At 43.1% G+C, this 19914-nt stretch overlaps 1 protein-coding gene across 2 annotated transcripts in view; it reads right to left on the bottom strand.

Moving 5' to 3' along the window:
* Positions 1–19492, bottom strand: part of PLGRKT (plasminogen receptor with a C-terminal lysine) — a 41156-nt gene extending 21664 nt beyond the window's left edge. The window contains exons 1-2 of one of the 2 annotated variants that reach the window (XM_074994091.1): positions 19339–19483; positions 15342–15428 (exon numbers count right to left, since the gene is read on the bottom strand). In XM_074994091.1, coding sequence (XP_074850192.1) covers positions 15342–15422 — 81 coding nt within the window. In that variant the 5' untranslated portion in view covers positions 15423–15428; positions 19339–19483. Of the gene's footprint in view, positions 1–15341; positions 15434–19338 lie in introns of both variants that reach the window. The other variant, XM_074994090.1, reaches the window with a different exon arrangement.
* Positions 19493–19914: the final 422 nt, after the last annotated feature.

Consider the following 19914-nt stretch of genomic DNA (forward strand, 5'->3'; position numbering starts at 1 on the left):
TTTCCTAATCAGATAGCAAATGATCAGTACTAGGCAGACTTTAGAGTTAATTTCATGCAAATAATTAACTGTTTTTAAAAGAAAAACATACAAACAAAAAACCCATACAAGTTTTTACAATCTTGCAAATAAAACAAGGATTTTCCTGATCCTCCCCCCGCAACCAGCCTTTTCATTTGATCCCTTATCCTCAGAGTTAGAAATGCCCAGGAACAGGGAAAACGTGAATTATGGACAAAATCAGGGGATATTAAATTATTAGGCTATTTGTGTGTGTTAACTGGTGGAAATAACTTACCTCCCATATGTAGCAGCCTAAGGACAGCTATCAAGATTTTATTCTTTTATTTAGTTTTGTTTCCCTTTTTCCATCTTCCTTAGCTATTTAGGAATTTGAGCTGACACAAGATCTAACCTAAAGCTAAAACAATTCCCATTCCCATTGACTTAAATGATACATGATCAAGGTCTTAATGCCTTTTGTATTTAAGCAAAATAAAACTTTCATGTCAAGTACAAAAACCTTCCTAATTTAAAGGCAGCCTTGAGACGTTACTAGACAGCCTTTCAGATAAACAAAAATGTCAACATTTCCTCATCTCTCTCCGTCTCTCAAGGTTCTTACGTCTGCACTGTTAAAGTACATATAAACAATAAGATATTAATATTTTCTATATCCCAAACACAGTGGATTCCATAACCCACTTAAAAATGTCAGGATATTACTAAAAACAACCCCATTAAGAAAGAGAAAATTCAGACTTGTGACCAAAACAGTTTTCAAGATGCTGGCATAGTTTCTGTCTTTCTACCAAAAAATAAATACTTTATCTCTACTCACAGTCAGAGATGTTTTAGTTCACATACTGTACAGTGGTTATGCATACAATAGATTAAGAAAACGTGCAAAAACTGAAAACAAAGAAAAAGTTCCAGTTCTCTGGATAAAGCCACCTGGAGGACAATTAGAATTTCATTTGTTTCACTCCAATATGAAATAAATCAAGTAAGTTGCTTCTGTTTGGGATTCAGGAATGCATTTTATTGCAATCACACAAAACTAATCTTATTCTCTGCGTAATTTCTAAGGCTATGAAGTGGTAAAAGAAAATGTGATTAATCGCACTGTTAAACAATAATAGAATACCCTTTAAATATTTTTGGATCTTTCCTACATTTTCAAATAATTTATTTTAATTATAACACAGACTACACAATTGTACAGTGCTCACATTATTTTTTATTACAAATATTTGCACGGTAAAATGTAAACTTTTAGTGCCTACAAGTCCAGTCAATCCTATTGTTCTCCCAATTTGCTCAAACAAGTTTATCCCCTGCTAATATAAAAAAATGCTGCCTGCTTCTTGTTTACAAGGACATCAGAAAGGTGAGAACAGGTGTTCACGTGATGTCATTGTAGCCAGAACTGCAAGATATTTACGTGCAAAATGCACTGAAGATTCCTATGTCCCTTCATGCTTCAACCACCATTCCAGAGGACAAGCGTCCATGCTGGTGACAGGTTCTGCTTGATAATGTTCCAAAGTAGTGCACACCATCACGTTTCATTTTCATCACCTGAGTCTTCAGCAAAAAGTTGATTTTCTTTTCTGGTGATTGAGGTTTGTAGTTTCAGCACCATAGTGTTACTCTTAAGATTTCTGAAAGAATTCTCTACAACACCTCCTTCTAAGCCTGGGGAGGTCATGTCAGATTCTTAAAGCTTGTGTTGAGTGCTGTTGCTGTCTGCAGAAATCTCACATTGGTACCTCCTTCACATTTTGTCACATCTGCAGTAAAGAGTTCTTAAAATGAACATGTGGTAGGCGCCAGAGCCAGCATCAGTGTGTTGCAGCCTGGATCCCCACTGACTGGCAGCTAGCAACGGTTGCTGTTAGGGCCCCGGGCTGGGACATGGTGGAGCAGGTGGGCCTGTGCTCCCCATTCCTCTCCGCACAGAATGGCAGCCTTCCACCTCTCCAGACCCCTCAGAGACTTGTTTGTGTGACTGCTGCCACACCCTGCCCCAGAGCAAGCTACTTACATACAATTTGTTTGCTCAGCCCTGAGGCAAGGAGCTGAACTTTGTACAGACTGCTGCCCTGCCCAGGGCAAGGTGCCTTCCTATAGTTTGTCTGCTCAGCTCAGTTAGAGGGGAACTGAACCCTGTAGTGACCACTGTCCCGCCCTGAACTGGGGCAGCTCCTGGATTGTAGCAAGGTGTTGTGGCCTTCCCTCATCCTAGAAGGGGCAAAGTCCTAACTCGCATCTCTACAGGCATATAAATATTAGCATGCCTGGCACCTAAATAGCTCGCAATGCCGGCTACAGAAGTGCTATGCAAACACCAGTTCTCACTTGCAGGTGACACTGTAAATAAGAAGCGGCAAGTATTATCTCCTATAATTATAAACAAACTTATTTCTCTGACTAGCATTGAGTGGATTTGTACATGTTAAAGTTTTATGGGTTTGATTACAGTTATGAAACAAAAAATTTAACATTTGTAAGTGGCAAATCACAAACAGATTATACTATAGTACTTGTATGAGATGAACTGAAAAATACTCTTTGATCATTTTTATTTACAAATATTTGTAATAAAGTGATCTCTTTTCACTTTTTATTCTGTTATAACTGAAATTATACAGGTTAGACCTCCCAGGTGTAACACCCTTGGTACCTGACTGGTCCCAAATGAGGGAATTTGCCTGACCAGGGTTTGCTCTACTTCTGTCCCTACTGGCCCTCACTGCCTCCAACACCCCCACCCAACCTCCAGCCCCAGCAACCTCCTTACTGCTGGCCATGGGCTGCTGCTGCCAGCCCTGGCCCCTGCTGCTGAGAAACAAGTCCCACTGGGCTCCCCGTGTGCAGGGCTGCCAGCCCCTCTGCCATTGGGCTCTCAGCTGACAGCCCTCTTCCCACTAGCCTCCCAGCCTGGGGATCTCTTGTCCAGGAGTATCTGTGGTCTGGATGTTACTGAATCAGAGTCCCAGTTTTGGGAGTTGCAACCACTATTTGAAAAATGCAGAAAAACCTCCAAATATATTTAATGAATTTCAATTAATATTCTGTTTTTAACCATGTGATTTAAATTAACTTTTACTTGTAAGTTTTGAAGTTAATTGTGTGATTTAACTTAAGCAGGAAACTAGAGTTACACACAAGCCTGTAATCCTTACTAACATTAGGGCATCCATTAGCACCAATGGGACTATTCATGCAAAGACTACAAAATGGAGGCCTCATGGAGGAGCAGCAATACAGGCAAGATGGTATTGCATATAGTAGTTACTGCATATAGTAGTAAGCATAAATACATTTTGAACTTAGTACACGCAGACCGTACTATTGTACTTGTATGGCTGGTTATTTTCTCAAGCTAGGCTTTAAGCAACTAAGTCATTTTCCAAATTTACCTGAAGAAATATACCAGTGGACACTTTGTGATTGGCATGTTATCAAATCTAATATGATTTTCATATACTGGTCTCTACAAAGCCAGGTTATACTACATCCATTGTAATACTACTGTAAGATAATACTTGAAAAACAAATGAAAAGACACCCTGACTGGGGGTGAAGGTGTATGCATGTAAAAACAGGACAGGACTAGGAACACTGGTAAGAGGACAGAGCTAGCTTGAAATAAACCAAAAGAAGATCATTACATACTGGCCCCTGCTGAATTAAGTGTATCTCTGTTCTGCCCTGGTATTAACACACTAACATCAAAAATATCTCATTGAAGTATACCAGGACTTTCTTCTTTAGGAAATTGTTTCCTGATGTGATCTTCAAAATTTTTTGATCCTCTACCATAATTTACAGTGCTAGCCCTGATCTGCTTTCCATTATTTCTTTACTATTCTAAAAAAGACATATATTGCAATTATCATAAGGCACTGCTTATCTGGAAACTGGCTAGATGTAACTGGTATATTTGTATTTAAATTTTAAGAACAACTTGTTCAATATAGGAGGAAATCGCCTCATTCCTGATCAGTACAAGCTTGTTAAGAAAAACACTATCAGAAGATGAATGCAATCAAGTTACATTTTGCCTGAAACCAAAGATGGAAAGTGTTGATAGTTAAGAAGGAAATAAAAAAGGGACATTAGTTACATTTATCTATACACCCACTCAGTACTGGATACATTTTTCCAGTACAAATATTTTGCTCTCCATTGTATATCACATCAAATTGGAGTCTAGTGAAATAAATTAGTGTCTCTGCATAGCTCAAATTACAGCTAAACAATGCTGCAAGACATATGGTGATGAGAATTTCAGCATTAGAATTGTTTACATACAAATTTCACACTTGATGGCAACATTACATACACAAGTCATATATAACAGTTATAGCAGGCTGATTTTAAAATGTACAGCTCTTCACCATGGGCAACAATTGGAGAAGATAGATTATTCATTAGAATACAAGGCTGAGCCGCCAAGGGGGTCAATTTAAAAAAATAAAGCTGTTTGGTTTTATGATGAAGCATTATTGTTAAAATGAACTAATCCATCTATTTCCAAAAACATGGAGCCTGGAAAACACCTTATTGCCATTACATTTAATATGCCAGCAATATTTTAATTCTAGTACAGGTTGAACATCTCTAATCCGCACCTCTCTTTTTCCAGCAACACCTGTAATCCATCATGATTTCAGTTAGCCAGATGACCTTTTATCATGGTTGTGGCCCCATAAAGTCTGTTTACAGCCACCAGTCCTGGCTCTCAGTGCTCTGTGGTGTTAGCTCTAATTTACCCCTAAAGGTCTCCTAAGAGCCTAGTAAGCAGAAGTTGCGTTGGTAATGTGCAACAATATTGACCTATTGTCTGGCAAATTCTCTCATTCGGCACCAGTCAGGTCTGGAGGGTGCTGAACTAGAAAGGTTCAACCTGTATAGAGCTATATCCTGTATGCTGTAGTGCTAACCAGAGTTCTTGTTGCATTGCCTGATGCAGAGAATATTCTTTTGTACCCTCTTAACAGCCTGGACAAATTCTCAACTAGTATAAATTATGATAGCTCCAATGAAGTCAGTGCTATGACAATTTAAAATCATTCCTCCCCTGGTTTCCGGCCTTTTGTAGAACAGTATTTAAAAAAAAAATGTAGTAATGGCTGTGCCACTGATCCTAAAGGATTATTACTATAGAGTAGAACCTCAGAGTTACAAACATCTTGAGAATGGAGGTTGTTCATAACTCTGAACAAAATATTGTTCTTTCCAAAGTGTATAGCTGAACACTGATTTAATACAGCTTTGAAATTTTAACAAAAAAGAAATGCTGCATTTAACAATCTTAATTTAAATGAAACAAGCATAAAAATGGTTTCCTTTGTCACTTTTCTTAAAGTTTTTTTAGTAGTTTACACTTAATAGCGTACTACTTTTGCTTTTTTGAGGGGAGGTGACTACTGCTGGTTGGGTTTTGTATTTCTGGTTCCAAATGAGGTGTTCAGCTGACCGGTGAGTTCATAACTCTGAGCTTCTATTGCATGCCACATTCGAGCCCTGAGGCTATGGGCACACTTGGCCAAACCTTCGAAATGGCCATGCAAATGGCCAAATCAAAGATTCCTAATGAGGCGCTGAACTGAATATTCAGCGCCTCATTAGCATTAGGACGCTTCCAGCTGCGGTGCTTCAAAAGTGCCGCTTTTGAACGCTCGTGACTTGGCACGACTACATTGGGGTCCTTTTCGAAAGGACCCTGCACATTTCAAAATCCCCTTATTCTCCTCAGCTGAAAGGAATAAGGGGCTTTCAAAATGTGTGGGGTCCTTTTGAAAAGGACCCCTGTGTAGCTGCACTGAGCCATGAGTGTTCGAAAGTGGTACTTTTGAAGCATTGCAGCCAGAAGTGTCCTAATGCTAATGAGGTGCTGAATATTCAATTCATCGCCTTATTAGTAATCTTCGAAATGGCCATTTCCATGGCCATTTCGAAATTTTGGCCAAGTGTGGCCACAGCCTTAGTGTTTCCTTGGATTCCAATGAGCCAGTGATGCAAATCTTAAAGCATATATTCTTTCTACTAAGCAGAACCACTCTACTAAGATTCTCAAAGTTTGATACTTCTCTTATTTACACTGGTTTAAAAACAGAAGTTATTCCACTTAAGTCAGTGAATTTACACCAGCATTCATCCAAGCAGATTTGGACATTTCACGTCCTTGGTGTCTTCTTACTGATAGGGCAATCTTTAGCAAGGTATAATATTTCTGTACATACATTTTGTTTAAAACAAAATAACTCAGCTGCAATAGAACTTTCCTTCCTCAAACATATATGTTTTTGTGTCAAAGTGATATTAAAGGACACTTGACAAGAAACAAAATCAAATCAGCTTCTAAGGCTTTGTCTACACTCGCCCCCTTCTTCCAAGGGTCATGGTAATCAGCCTGAGCAGAGACGACTAATGAAGTGCTGCAATGAATATGCAGCACTCATTAGGCTAATTCTCCCTACAGCAACTTTGAAGTTGCAGACTTGAAGTGCCAGCATGCCGTGTATTCATGGGCACTTTGAAGTACCCTTACACCCCAAAGTAAGGGCACTTCGATGTTGTGTGGGTACTTCAAAGTGTCCGCAGCTATTCAGTACACTGGCATTCGATGTTTGCTATTTTGAAATTGCTGCAGAGAGAATTAGCCTAATGAGGTGCTGCATATTATATTCATTGCAGCACTTAATTAGTATTCTCTGTTCAGGCTGATTACCATGCCCCGTAGACAGCCTAAGTGATCTCCCTTTAACTCCAAAGACGACTATGGCATATCATTGTCATATTAGTCCTTTCATAGCAGTCTCCATTAGAGAGAGCTATTAACAAAAACATGCTAGCATGCAAGGGTTCAACTTAAAAGAATCATCCATCTCTCTAATACCTTATTTGACATCATCCCCACTACCCCATAACATGGGTGGGCAGTAATTTTTGTTGGGGGTGGGGTACGCCAAGAATTCATTAAGTGGTCAAGGGCTACACTCTTCCATGATATTAATGGAGGAGATGTAGGGTCTGGGATGGAGGTTAGGTGTAGGAGGGAGATTGGCATAAAGATCTGGGATGCAGGAAAGGATATGGGGTCTGGGAGGGAGTGCAGAGTCTGGGAGGGAATGTGGATGCTGGAAAGGACTCTCCCCAGGGTGTGTGGCATGCAAAGAACACGTGATCCCTGCAACTGCCTGCTTTGAGCCCTGTGCAGTATGGCACGGGGTATGCCTGAGGCTCCCATTGGGCTATGGGCCACATCCAGTGGCTTGGTGGACTAGATTTTGCCTGCCCCAGCCCAAACGAGATTAGCAGAAAGATCCCTCTATTTCTGGTTTTATGCATGGTGTACTATGCAGTTCTTTGTATATTTTCAATTCCCATGTTTCCTTTATAACAACAACAAGAAGTCCTGTGGCACCTTATAAACTAACATATTTTGGAGCATAAGCTTGCGTGGGCAAAGATCTGCTTCATCAGATGCATTATTAGTATCAGTCTGTAAGCTATATATTACTCGTCTACAATGTGCCACAGGACTTCTCGTTTTTGCAGATACAGACTAACATGGATGCCCCTCTGATATGTTTCCCTTACGTAGTCCTTAAGTTTTTTGTGTGTTTGGGGACTTCTCTAGAAAGCAGCAAGGGTGGGAGGGTGGTACTAAAAGACAAACACTGACAGTGGAACTCAAAAGCAAACAGTACCTGTAACTACTGCTTATACCACTTTTTAATGAAAAATGGCTCATGTTCCCTCTCTACTAAGAGGATTTGTCTACTAAATCTCCCTATGTACAGTTTAGTTTTCAGTGGCACTCCGTTCAAATTGACAATGCTTCAACTATTAAGAATGTATTCTAAAATCTGCCCAGAAAACACTTTTCCATAATGCAAAACTCATTCATTTAGGACTCTGGATGATTGTACTACATGGATAAACATTAAATTCACAAACATTAACCTGAAATTCCATCTTTTAGGTCTCTTCCTGCGTATTTTGTACTGCAAAATTTAGGACTTACAAGATCTTTTATTATTTGACGATAACTACAACACACCATCAAAAATCAATACATTTATTACCTTATTAAATAAAAGCTTCCTAGATACCCTGTTCAGCCACATCAACGTCTAAAGAACAGAAGTCTGAATTCATGAGAAACTACATATTGCACATATACAGACATGTGATTCACTTATTAGAGATCATGTAATGGAGGGAAGGAGGTAGAGACTCTCCGTGGGCTTGTCTACACTATCACCTTCCTGCAAAGGAAGATGGTAATTAGGGTGTTGGGAGTTTACTAATGAAGTGCTGCCGTGCATAGGAAGCACTTCATTAAGCAAATTCACAACACTGCCCCCGGCGGCAATGTTGAAGTTTTAAACTTCAAAGTGCCTGCATGCATCTAGCTGCAGCTCACCCATCGGTACTCTGAAGTGCTGGGGCAACTTTGAAGTACCGGCACATGAGCCGCGGCTAGACGTGTGCTGGTACTTTGAAGTTTAAAGCTTCGAAGTTGCTGCCGGGGGGGTGGGGGTGGGATTTCCTTAATGAAGTGCATCCTATGCACGGCAGCACTTCATTAGTAAACTCCCAACACCCTAAGTACCATCGTTCCTTCAAAGGAAGGTGGTAGTGTAGACAAGCCCCATGTGCATTAGCAACTCCTTTAAGAATTAAGGTGTTTTAAAACACAAGACACTAATCTGTCCTAAATGTTAATCATGTTTATATTCACTTTTTAAAACTGTTATCAACTAAGAGAAAAGTATTTTACATCTGAAAATGTTGTACCCACTATTGCTACAACTGATAAACCACTTGCACTCAAACAAAAAAAAGCAAAAATATTTCTATTTTCTACGTGTTTACTTTGTGCATGTTGCAGCCTATTTTTTTGATGGTTAATGCCAAGAGTTATTCGTTTTGTTTTGTTTTCTTTTTTTAAGTGCAAGTAAACCCTGGATGCTTAGACAAAATACTGCAATATAAGAATGAAGATAGTACAGAATGCACTGAAATCACAGGAATTGTAGGAGGTACTCCATTATAGTCATGCAGATGGTGCTAGTATAGCATTTTGTTTTTCCTACTTATAAACATTATAAAAATGTCTTACTTATGATACAAGACTTGGATTCTTTCTTCTATACATTCAAATGTTAAGGTAAAGCAAAAGCATTATTTTTGTTAGCTGTGAATCTGATCATTCTAAAGAAGAGCTTCATGTGTGAGCCCTCAAGCAGCAAGGATATAAAGTGAAGTCTCAATAATAATTTTTTGTTGAGAATTCTTTTGACTGGATTTGAGATGGATATTTAGCTCTGGAGACACATATCAATGTATAACACAAACAAACAGTGAGTTCTCCAAAACAAGGCATCCTGATAGTCCAGTCTTCATGATTATGCAAATGGCAGCAAGATAAAAATCTTATGGGCCCTCAATCCCTAATTATGACTGAGTTCCACTTGGCTCAAAAAATAAAGTGGAGACCTACTACCCTTGTACTCCTCTATTCCACAGTCACCTGTACAAACTAGAGCAACCTTAATCCAAACAAATACAGAGGCTGAATTTAATTACTACCTTTTTTCATTTTTGTGAGCTTGAGAAAACAGTCTGTGCAATACCATATTAATATCAACAGATTTATTATCATGCTTGATAACGAAGGGAACTGTGAAGAATGTGAATGGATATCACAGAGTGGACTAGGCCCTTTTTCAGGGAACAGGCCCAGCCCAGGGGTGTGCAAAGTAGGTGCACACCCCCTTACGGAGGTATGAAATTTCCAAAGGGGGGGCAGCACAACCAGCTGCTGGGTCAGAGGCTCATCCATCTCATTAAAAATGTTGAAATATGTTAGCATTTTAATGTATGTGTATTCATATTTATATACCAATCAATAAGGTTTTTGCATTGTGCATACTTACTCTCTTACACGTGCCGAAAGGTTTTTTTTCCCCCCATATGAATGTAATTGAAATTTCAGTTGGTTTGGATTACATTAGACCAGTTGCAGGGGTGGGGCTGCTAAGTTCAGGGATGAAAAGTGGGGCCCAACATAAAGTTGGCTTAACTCTGGCTTAACCTATTTGTGCCATATTAACAGCTTTCTAATGGCTCACAGCCAATACCAGATGGTCTGTATAAAGCACTAGAGGAGAAGAGGAAGCAGTGGTAGATGCAGGTCCACTTTTGGCAGGATAGGGGAGGCAGGAGAGGGCAGGCAAAGGTATAGTTGCCCCCAAGCATGGTGATTTTAGGAGGCCTGGAGTTGCTGGCTGCTGCTACTGCTACTAAAGCAACTAGAGACCCAAGCCCTTTAAATTGCTGACAGAGTGCCACACACTATGCTCTGGACCTCTAAGGACTGGCTGGGGGTGGAGAAGGGGGAAACAGTGCAGCATGCTCTGGGGAGCACTGAGGGCTGGCTGCCTCCAGCCCTGCTCCTTCCATCAAGGTTCTGCCCCTTCTGAAAGCACAGATTTCCCTCCCCCCTGCCAGCGTTGCACAGGGGCCCAGGAAGGTTGTCAGCCCCCCAGTATAGGCTACAGAGAACAGAAGGCTCCTGTAGGCCAGAAAGCTGAAGAAGGGCAAGGGTCAGTGAAACAGTAAAGGGGTTTTCCTGCTGACTTGTAAAAGCCGGTGAACACATAGCACTGACAGTGTCATGGATCTTCCCTGAGAAACAAAAGGGTCTAGATAGCAAGACCTGAGAGTAAAGGCTCAGAAGTTAACAGGCAGTATTTAAAGTTGCCCATGTTGGATTAAGAGGAGTACCTAAGCAGAGCCTGGGAAAGACCTAAAAGCTGTGCCCAACCTGGAAACAGTGAGACCTGAGGAGCAAAGTGGAGACTGCACAGTGAGAGATTGAGGCAAAAAATCTTTGTTTTTAGTTTATTTTTTGTCAGTAAACCAGACCACAAGAAGAAATGTTATTGGACAAACCATTCTGTAATGCTTTTGAGGACCCTCTATTAAAAGGAAACTGAGGCAGGGTGCTGCATAACCACTCCTGGTCACAAGAGGATGCTCAGGAGATAGCTAGCACTGTTCAGATGTTCCTTTATCTAAGCATTTAGGCAGTCACAATTACTAGGCTAACTACCCTTCTGATACAGAACTACTCTCTATAACAGGTGTGGACAGTGAAAAACCAGTGGCCCATGAGGGTTACTCCCTGGCAGGCTTCCATTGCTATATTTATCTGCACAGGTATCAGGTGACGACAGCTCTCATTAGACATAGACTGCCATTGACATCCAGTGGGAGCAGATTGAGACACTGGTTCCCACCACTCCTATTGGCAGCAATCTGTGATCCGCAGCCAACAAGAGCTGCAATCGCCCAATACCTACAGAGACTCTGGTAAATATAGAGGTGGGGCACTCCAGGAACTAACCCTGGTGCATCAGATCCACCTTGCAGGGTGATATTTGCCCTCCACCTACTCTATGAACTGGTCTCATGCTTTGTACTATCAACTGTGTTTGAGGAATTAGGCAGCTCTCCCACTCTTAGACTGACTCCTAGGTTGCAATCCCCTGTATATCAGCCATGATTACACCTCAGCAGGTCACCTTACGTTTTGTACCTATAGTTCTATTCCTTCCACTAGTTCTGATAATTTCTAGTCACCAGGAACCTTCTTAAAACATTATTCAGATCAAAAGCATTTCAGAGAAAACAAGATCTTAACCCAAACACTGCTGTTCTTCCATAAGGTTTACAATTTCCAGAGAGCCAAGGAAAGGCCAACTGCTTTCATGCACCTTTGCAGGATCTGTGTCTCATCAGTCTGCTCTTGTCAGGAAGAGCACTCACCACCCACCTGCCATTCTTGCCAGTCCTTTTAACCATTCAGGCCCAGATCTACAAAGGGACTTCAGTGAGCTAATTTACTTTTAAGGTTGTCTACTGGATCAGGTCCAAAATGCAAGATAAGCAGTCCTCCATCAATTTTCCACCCAGCTTGTGGGGCAGTCTGTGCCTGATGTCAGAGACTGGACACCTAGAATGTGAAACGAGCATGCATGCACACAGGCGAGACCATAGGTGCCTAGGAAATAGTTACTCTGAAAATGTAGGCACCTAGTGAAGTTAGGTGCCTACAGAGTTAGATGGCAGCTAAGCAAGAGCTTTTTTGGATTGCATAGTTCTTATTGGGACTTTGACATCAAATTAACTTTGTGGGCCTTAGCATCCCTCTGACTGTCAGGCACCCAGCCCTATTAAAAGTTGTGCAACTTCAGGCTGCAGCATAAAACTAGAATATGCTTGTAATTACCCTCCTCACTCCCTAGAGTTTGTTGTGAGGCTGCTTAAATATAGCCCCATTGTGTTGTTTTTCATCTTGGTCTTCCAACGGTCCCTTATTAAGCTAGCGGAATGCCACCTTACAGGAAAGTCCAACAATACAGTATAACTAGAGTCACCCTTCCTCACTGACTACGTCATCTACAATAGCCACAAAATCACATATCAATATTCTGAGATTATAATGTAGAAGCTCCACATCTGCCATAACAGTCCCTGCACCAAACAGCTTGCATTGGCCAATCTGTTCTTCCTGATGGCCATGAAAAAGAAAACTACATTAATAGATCCTTCTGTGCATTAAGACTCCTTCAGTTATTCTCTGTATTCCTTCCTGCTTCATGTCAACCGAAGGACAACTCAGGATAGTATCTGCATGGTTTCCAGGCACAGTGTTTCTGAAGCAAAAATTTAAAATAGCTCTTCTCCAGATGTACAGTACTAAAAAGAGGCAGCAGTGTGCAGTCCCCTTCAGTTCCATTAACCATCAAGACACAAAGCTATTATCTAGTCGCACCAGGAACCTTTCCAGTGCTGCCTTGGACTAGGCATTTCAAACCACAAGTAAACTTGATGCTCTTTGACTCTCTCTGGGCATATACAGTATATTTCTTAGGCCTCCGCTCACTAAAGGATTGATGTAAATTACACAAATTAAATTAGGTGAACTACAACACTGCATCATGCCATAGGGGCCAGCTGTGGGCTGGATTATAAGGCGTGGAAGGCCAGATCCAGACCATAGGCCATATCTTGCCTGTCCCAGTCTACACCATGCTTTGTTGCTGTAAGAGCACGTTCCCACTGATTTATTGCATCTTCTGAAGACCAGCTAAATCAATGCTGCTGCACCAATTGCAGCAGCACCAGTTTAGCCCATAGTGAGAACAAGACTCTAATGAAGAAAAGCTTCAGGTATTTTAGTGAATGTCTGGTTTTCTGAGAAAGTGGAAAAAAGTGGCATCTATATCTACTGTGTAAGATGACACTAAGTGTTTTCAATTATTCAGACATCTCATACCAATGTGACATAGGGAAGATTTCTTTGAGAAATATCTTTTGTAATAATAGTTTGAATTTCTTTCCCTGACTCAAAAGATGAAAATGTATTCTGGGTATTCTTAACCCAACTTTTTCTTCATTAGCCAGATGGTAATCATGCTCAACTTTTGCTATATGACTGAAACATGTTTTTCTCATGCTCCTCTTCCCCCACCCCACTATTTCCAATGATACAAATATCTTCTCCAATTATTCAGTTCAAATATCAACATTAAAAAACTATTTGTCACCAACTCTTCCAAAAGCTAAAATATGCCACCTACTGGCAATTTAGATGTAAAGTTTATCCATTGATAATTTATAATGAAAGATATATTTTTAAGTTACACTGTATGTTATTTCTACTTCAGAAGGGTACAGAAAGATTTAGATTAAATCATATCTCCACTGATTTACAGAAGCATGTCTACAGTGCCTTGCATTTTAGATTACAAAGTTGTCAACTGCAGCACTTCTGTGTCCTCATGGGGAAATTACAGCACAACATTAGTGCATGCTGTAATTGACACGCAGTAGCCCAAAATGCTCGTCAGTGTAGACATGCCATCACATGAAAGAACTTCAGACAACTGCAGTGCTGCCTGGATTACAGAGAATAATTTATTGCTTACTTTTGTATTTGAGTGCCAAGAGCTGTCTTCCCTGTTTCCATGATGCCACACTAAATATAACATATAAATTAAATAACAAACTGGAAACTTAAGTCATCAAATATGGTTCACATAACCTTGGTTCTTTGTGAGTCTGGCTCCACAGTCAGGAAAAGTCAGACAAGTTACAGCCTTGTTATTACCCCAGAATTACTGCAACTGATTAACCTATAAATTCAGTTTTAACTGGAGACTATGGCTAAATCCACACTGACACATTACTGTGTTGCAACTTTCAGACTCAGGACTGTGGAAATCCCCTCCGCTCTGTGCAGAAGTTAGAGTGCTGTATAGCACCGATGTAAAAGGGCTCCCAGTGCTGTTAGCTACTCCTCTCAGGAGCACTGGAGGCTCTCCCAGCACTCCTACCCTGGCCACACTTTCACTTTAAAGCACTGCAGCAGCTGCACTTCAATTTTAAAAGTATAAACAAAGCCTGTGGGTAGCGGTAAGGGGGGGGTAGTATTTAAATACATATTTTAGTTTTAACTTTTGGCATCCAGTAGTTAGAACAGTGCATTGGATTCTATTAGCATCTCTGCTACTGACTCACTTAAATATATGACTCACTTTACATAATAGTAGCCTCACTTAGCTCAGTGGAATTACTTAAAGGCATGCTTGTGGGGCTGAATTTTTAGGAACCACTTAGGATAAGTCCTTTAATCTCTGTACTTCAGTCATCTGTACAATGGGGACACTACCTATCTCATGATGAAAGATGCTTTAAGGACCTTTGCTATAAACTTTCCCCATTTACAAACATGTTAAACCAACAAAATCATATTGCACTATCCTTCTCTTCCCTCCAAACGCACACCTTAGTACTTTAATGCAGGGATGGGAGAAAACCATATATACACACACACACCTCACTACTCACCTGCTCCCAACATAGGAACAAACAAACCAACCAACCAACCCACCCACGATACCCATACCCCCTCCCCCCCCCAACCAAAAAAACAGTCTTCATTTACATGTAACTTGACTTGCGTGGCACTCCAGTCCCCTGGGAAAGGAGGTGTGGAGGTTTCAAACTTCCCCTCTCAGTGGAACAAGCTGAAATTCATGCTCCGGCCCTGACAGAGGGCATCTCAACTTCAGGCCAGGCCACAGCACAGAGACTTACCATGGGTCAGATCAAACTGAGCTGGAAACCACATCTGGCCCACTGACTACAGGTTCCCCATCCCTGCTTTAAAGCTTCAGGAAGAGTGAGCTTTTCCAAACAGGTGAAAAAAAGTCATCACATTTTTATGATTCTGTACAACAAATACGTACCTGAAGTCGAGAGTTCATGAGCATAAACTCCTGTTGATTCTTCAGATTTTCATTCATAGATTTAGAAAAGATGAATCCCATTTTGATCTACACTGTAGAATAAATTATCAAAGGTAGATTTTTAAGACATGCTAAACATTGACCATAACTACTGAAGTTTATTTTGGATCTCCCTCACAACAGGAGTATTAAAAATATCTTAATAGCTCAGTCTGCATCTACACTAGAAAATAAATTTCAATTTATTAATATCAATTTTGTAATGCTAGATTTTATAAATTCAAATTAACTATCCTCACCTCCCCATCTGCTCCTCACAAAGTAGAATTATTGCTGCCACATTCAATTGGCAAACATTGACTGTTGCAGCAGTGCATTGTAGGAACCTATCCCACAGTTTCCTCATCCCCATAGCATTCTGGGTATTTCTGCTGGTATTTGACATCTTCCCACATTGCATTGCCCTAATTTCCCTCCAATAGAAAGCAAACGGCCATATTTCCAGGTGGAAGGAAGGAAAACCAGTGCATCAACAAAAATCCCCAAATGCAAAGAAATTTCTTTCTTCTGTAAGTGAATTGCTTTTTTAAAACTGTAGCTGTAACTGAATTATGAAAGATTTTATAAAAATCAGCAGGTGTGTGTCTTCTCAGCTGGCCCTTCACCAGCTTGCCTCCCTCCCTTGATTACATCTGATCCCTGAAAATAATACAGAGACAATGAAAAGCATGAAGACTGCGGGGTGTGGGAACCATGGCTCGATGGCTACACTTGAACCATTCTCCCCAGGTGGCAGCAGGGCCCTGCAATTCGTATCTGCCGAGGGAGACTTCCCTCCTGGGTCCTTGTTGGGGCACAGGGTGGTTTCAGTGAGGGGCCAGTTGAGGTAGTCCCCCCAGACTGCTGCAAGCCCCCGCAATTTGTAGCTGCCAGGGAAGACTTTCCCCTGGTGACAGATAGTCCCCCAGGTCCTTGTTGAGGCAGGGGTGAGGGGAGTTTTAGTGGGGGGCCAGTAGAGGTAGTCCCCTAGGCAACTGCAAGCCCACACAATTCATAGCCACCAGGGGAGACTCCCCTCTGTCCCCTCAGCAACAGCAAAGCCCCCAAAATCTTAGCTGCTGGGGGAAACTTACCCCTGGTGGCAGAAAGGCCCTGAAAACATTTTTGGTGGAGAGCCAGTTGAAGCAGTTTCCCGAGAGACTTTCCCCTGGAAGCAGCAATGCCCCAGAAATCTTTCCCGCCATTGGAGCCCTAACCAGGTGTAAGCCAGGACGTGGTGCTGCCTGGCAGCATGGTCAGCACCAAATGGCAGACACATCCTTTTATTGGGTCAGGGGCTAGCCGTATGATGTAGAGTGCAGGAAGGTCTGCAACTGTGTGGCGCCTGTGGAGGAGGAGTGCACAAATGTAAACCACTGCAAAGAAGTTTCTTGCCCTCTAATGCATGCATAACCCACACAACAGCCTTGTTCCCACATGGTGCAGTGGGGCAGCAGCTGGTGCTGGGCAGCACAGAAAAAAACATACCAAGTGTTCAGCTAGTAGAGGTAGAGACAGAACCACAAACTCCATGCAGGAGCTATTTGTAATGGGTAGATGTGCTCACAGTGCTAATAGCAAAGAAAGATGTCTTTCAGCCTCTTATACAAACATGACCCTAAAGCCACGGGTTTCCTAATCCTGAATTGAAATTCACAGTCTTCTTGTTACCTAACTCCTACACGCTAGGGCTACGTCTACACGTGCACGCTACATCGAAATAGCTTATTTCGATGTAGCGACATAGAAATAGTCTATTTCGATGAATAACATCTACACATCCTCCAGGGCTGGCAACGTCGACATTCAACTTCGACGTTGGGCAGCACCACATCGAAGTAGGCGCTGCGAGGGAATGTCTACACGCCAAAGTAGCACACATCGAAATAAGGGTGGCAGGAACAGCTGCAGACAGGGTCACAGGGCGGACTCAACAGCAAGCTGCTCCCTTAAAGGGCCCCTCCCAGACACAGTTGCACTAAACAACACAAGATCCACAGAGCTGACAACTGGTTGCAGACGCTGTGCATGCAGCATGGATCCCCAGCTGCAGCAGCAGCAGCCAGAAGCCCTGGGCTAAGGGCTGCTGCACACGGTGACCATAGAGCCCCGCAGGGGCTGGAGAGAGAGCGTCTCTCAACCCCTCAGCTGATGGCCGCCATGGCGGACCCCGCTATTTCGATGTTGTGGGACGCGGATCGTCTACACGTGCCCTACTTCGACGTTCAACTTCGAAGTAGAGCGCTATTCCCATCCCCTCATGGGGTTAGCGACTTCGACGTCTCGCCGCCTAACGTCAATTTCAACTTTGAAATAGCGCCCAACACGTGTAGCTGTGACGGGCGCTATTTTGAAGTTGGCACCGCTACTTCAAAGTAGCGTGCACATGTAGACACGGCCTAGGAGAGCAGTGGCCAGAACAGAGCACTATGAGGCATTGTGGATTACATATGGGACACCCCTGGAGGCTAATACATTCAATTTTAAGGATGTGATGCTTCCACACTGGCCTTTACTCAAACTTTTAAATTCAAACTTAACACTACACCAGGCTGGTTTCAACACTATTGTGATATTGATATTAGTGCTCCCTAAATTGAGCTAATGCTATTTACAGTAAAGACACTCATGTTGTAATATTGAGGTAACTGCCTAAAATTTTTATATCTAAGTGTAGATGTAGCCTCACACACTGTTAATAAGAACTCTGCTGCTGGCCCCAAGCTGAAAGTTTTATAGCTTATTGTATATTTACAGTTAGACAAAAGTTTCAATCACTGATGGGGTGTATTTTAAGGAAAATCAGAGGTTGCAGCAATGTAGTGCCAGCTTGATGGATTCATTAAAACTATGATAAGAAAGTTCAATTCATGTAAGTGACATGGAAGAAGTGGATTTTTACAAGGAATGTGAATGAAGGAAATGTAGAAGTCTGAAGGACAGAGACATTGATGACATTGTTTCCCTCCTCCATCCCCCAGTTATGGGCTAGCTGTTTAGTAACATTATTTTTCAAAACCTCATCAAGCTTCCCATTCACAACAGCCAGGGGAAATTAGGTTGAAAAAATTATTAATATTTCAGGAAAGTTGGTAATTTCTTTTTCAATGATCCCTTCCATCCGCCTAAGTGGAAAGCTACCTCACACAATAATACTGCTTTTCTAAGAGCCCTTCTCTGGTTGCTCTTGTTCCCACAGTACTTATTATCTGCAACTTGTTTCAACAGAAAAAGTTTTGTACACTACAGGCAACACACAACAGGCTAGAATGCAACAGCTCCCTGCAATCACTGGAGGAGCCTGCCTATACTAGCCTGCCTGCTAAAAACGCATGCTCCCTAATGTTTCTTGGATAGACTTGTATCCTCTATTTTTCACCAAGGATAGCCCTCTTTAACACGTAACTAGGGATGTAGGTTAGTTGACATGACTTCTTGCTGGCACAGCAGAATCCCCACCCTTCACTTCCACACCGTCTCCTTGCAATGGATACTCTCTACTCCAGTGCCCGGCCTGGGCCTCAGCCCCCTCACCACTACTGAACCAGCCCAGGCCAGTCACCAACTCTCATTCCCTATTTTGCCAACTCCCCCCACCGCCCACAACAACCTCCATTCCCTCAGAACTACCCAGCCCACTGACAGCCTCTCGCCCCTACTCCCACCAACTCCCCCAATCCTCCTTCACCATCACCCAGCCCAGTGTAGCTCCTCACCCCATTGCTACCACCCCCCACACACCGTCACCTACTACCAGCGCTTCCTCCCCACCCTGTCCATCGCTGTCCAGCCCCTCCCCGCCGCTGGAGGGGGCGGGGGCGGGGGCGGGGGCGAGAGCTCTTGAACCCAACCAAACCCCACAGAGGATGGGACCCCCTAGCAAGGGTGAGAGGTGGTAGCTCCAGGCCCCCACCCCGCACGAGCCGCTGCCCCACCCTCAGGTAGCCCCGCCCCTCACCGCGGGAGCGGGGCCTGGAGCCGCTGGTCTCGAGGTCAGGACTCGGAGGCCACTCGACAGACGGCTCCTTGTGTTTTCCTCGCGCGCCGCGGGGCCCTCGGGAAGGTCACTAGTGGGCCGGGCCGCGTTCCGCAGGCGCGGGGCCAACCACCGAGCTGCCCTGGGTTTCTCGCCTCGCAGGCGCACCACTAGCCGAGGCCCGGGAAGTTAAAGGGCCAGCGCGCTGCGACGAGAAGGTACCGCTAGCACCTCCCCGCCGTCTTCACAACGCTACTGCCCGTGTCCTGGAGCCCGGGCAATGGGGCTAGCCCCGACCTGCCCGCCTCGGGAGAGCTGCCGTCCGCAGCGGTCCCCTGCTGCCAGGCAGGTGCCTCGTTTGTCTCGGGTCGGCCAGTATAGCGACGCTGCCCTATGCGGGACACCAGCCTCCTGGGATGGGGGCGGGGCTGCTGTCCCACGTTTGTGCTCCGTGGGGATGGGGGCTGCTGTCCCACCGTGAAGTACTGCGGCCTTCTGCGGGGAGCGGGACAGGAAACGGGGCAGCTGCCCCATGGTGAGGCTCCCCAGCAGCGGAGG

The sequence above is a fragment of the Carettochelys insculpta genome, chromosome 5, assembly GCF_033958435.1.
Source record: "Carettochelys insculpta isolate YL-2023 chromosome 5, ASM3395843v1, whole genome shotgun sequence".
Taxonomy (NCBI): domain Eukaryota; kingdom Metazoa; phylum Chordata; order Testudines; family Carettochelyidae; genus Carettochelys; species Carettochelys insculpta.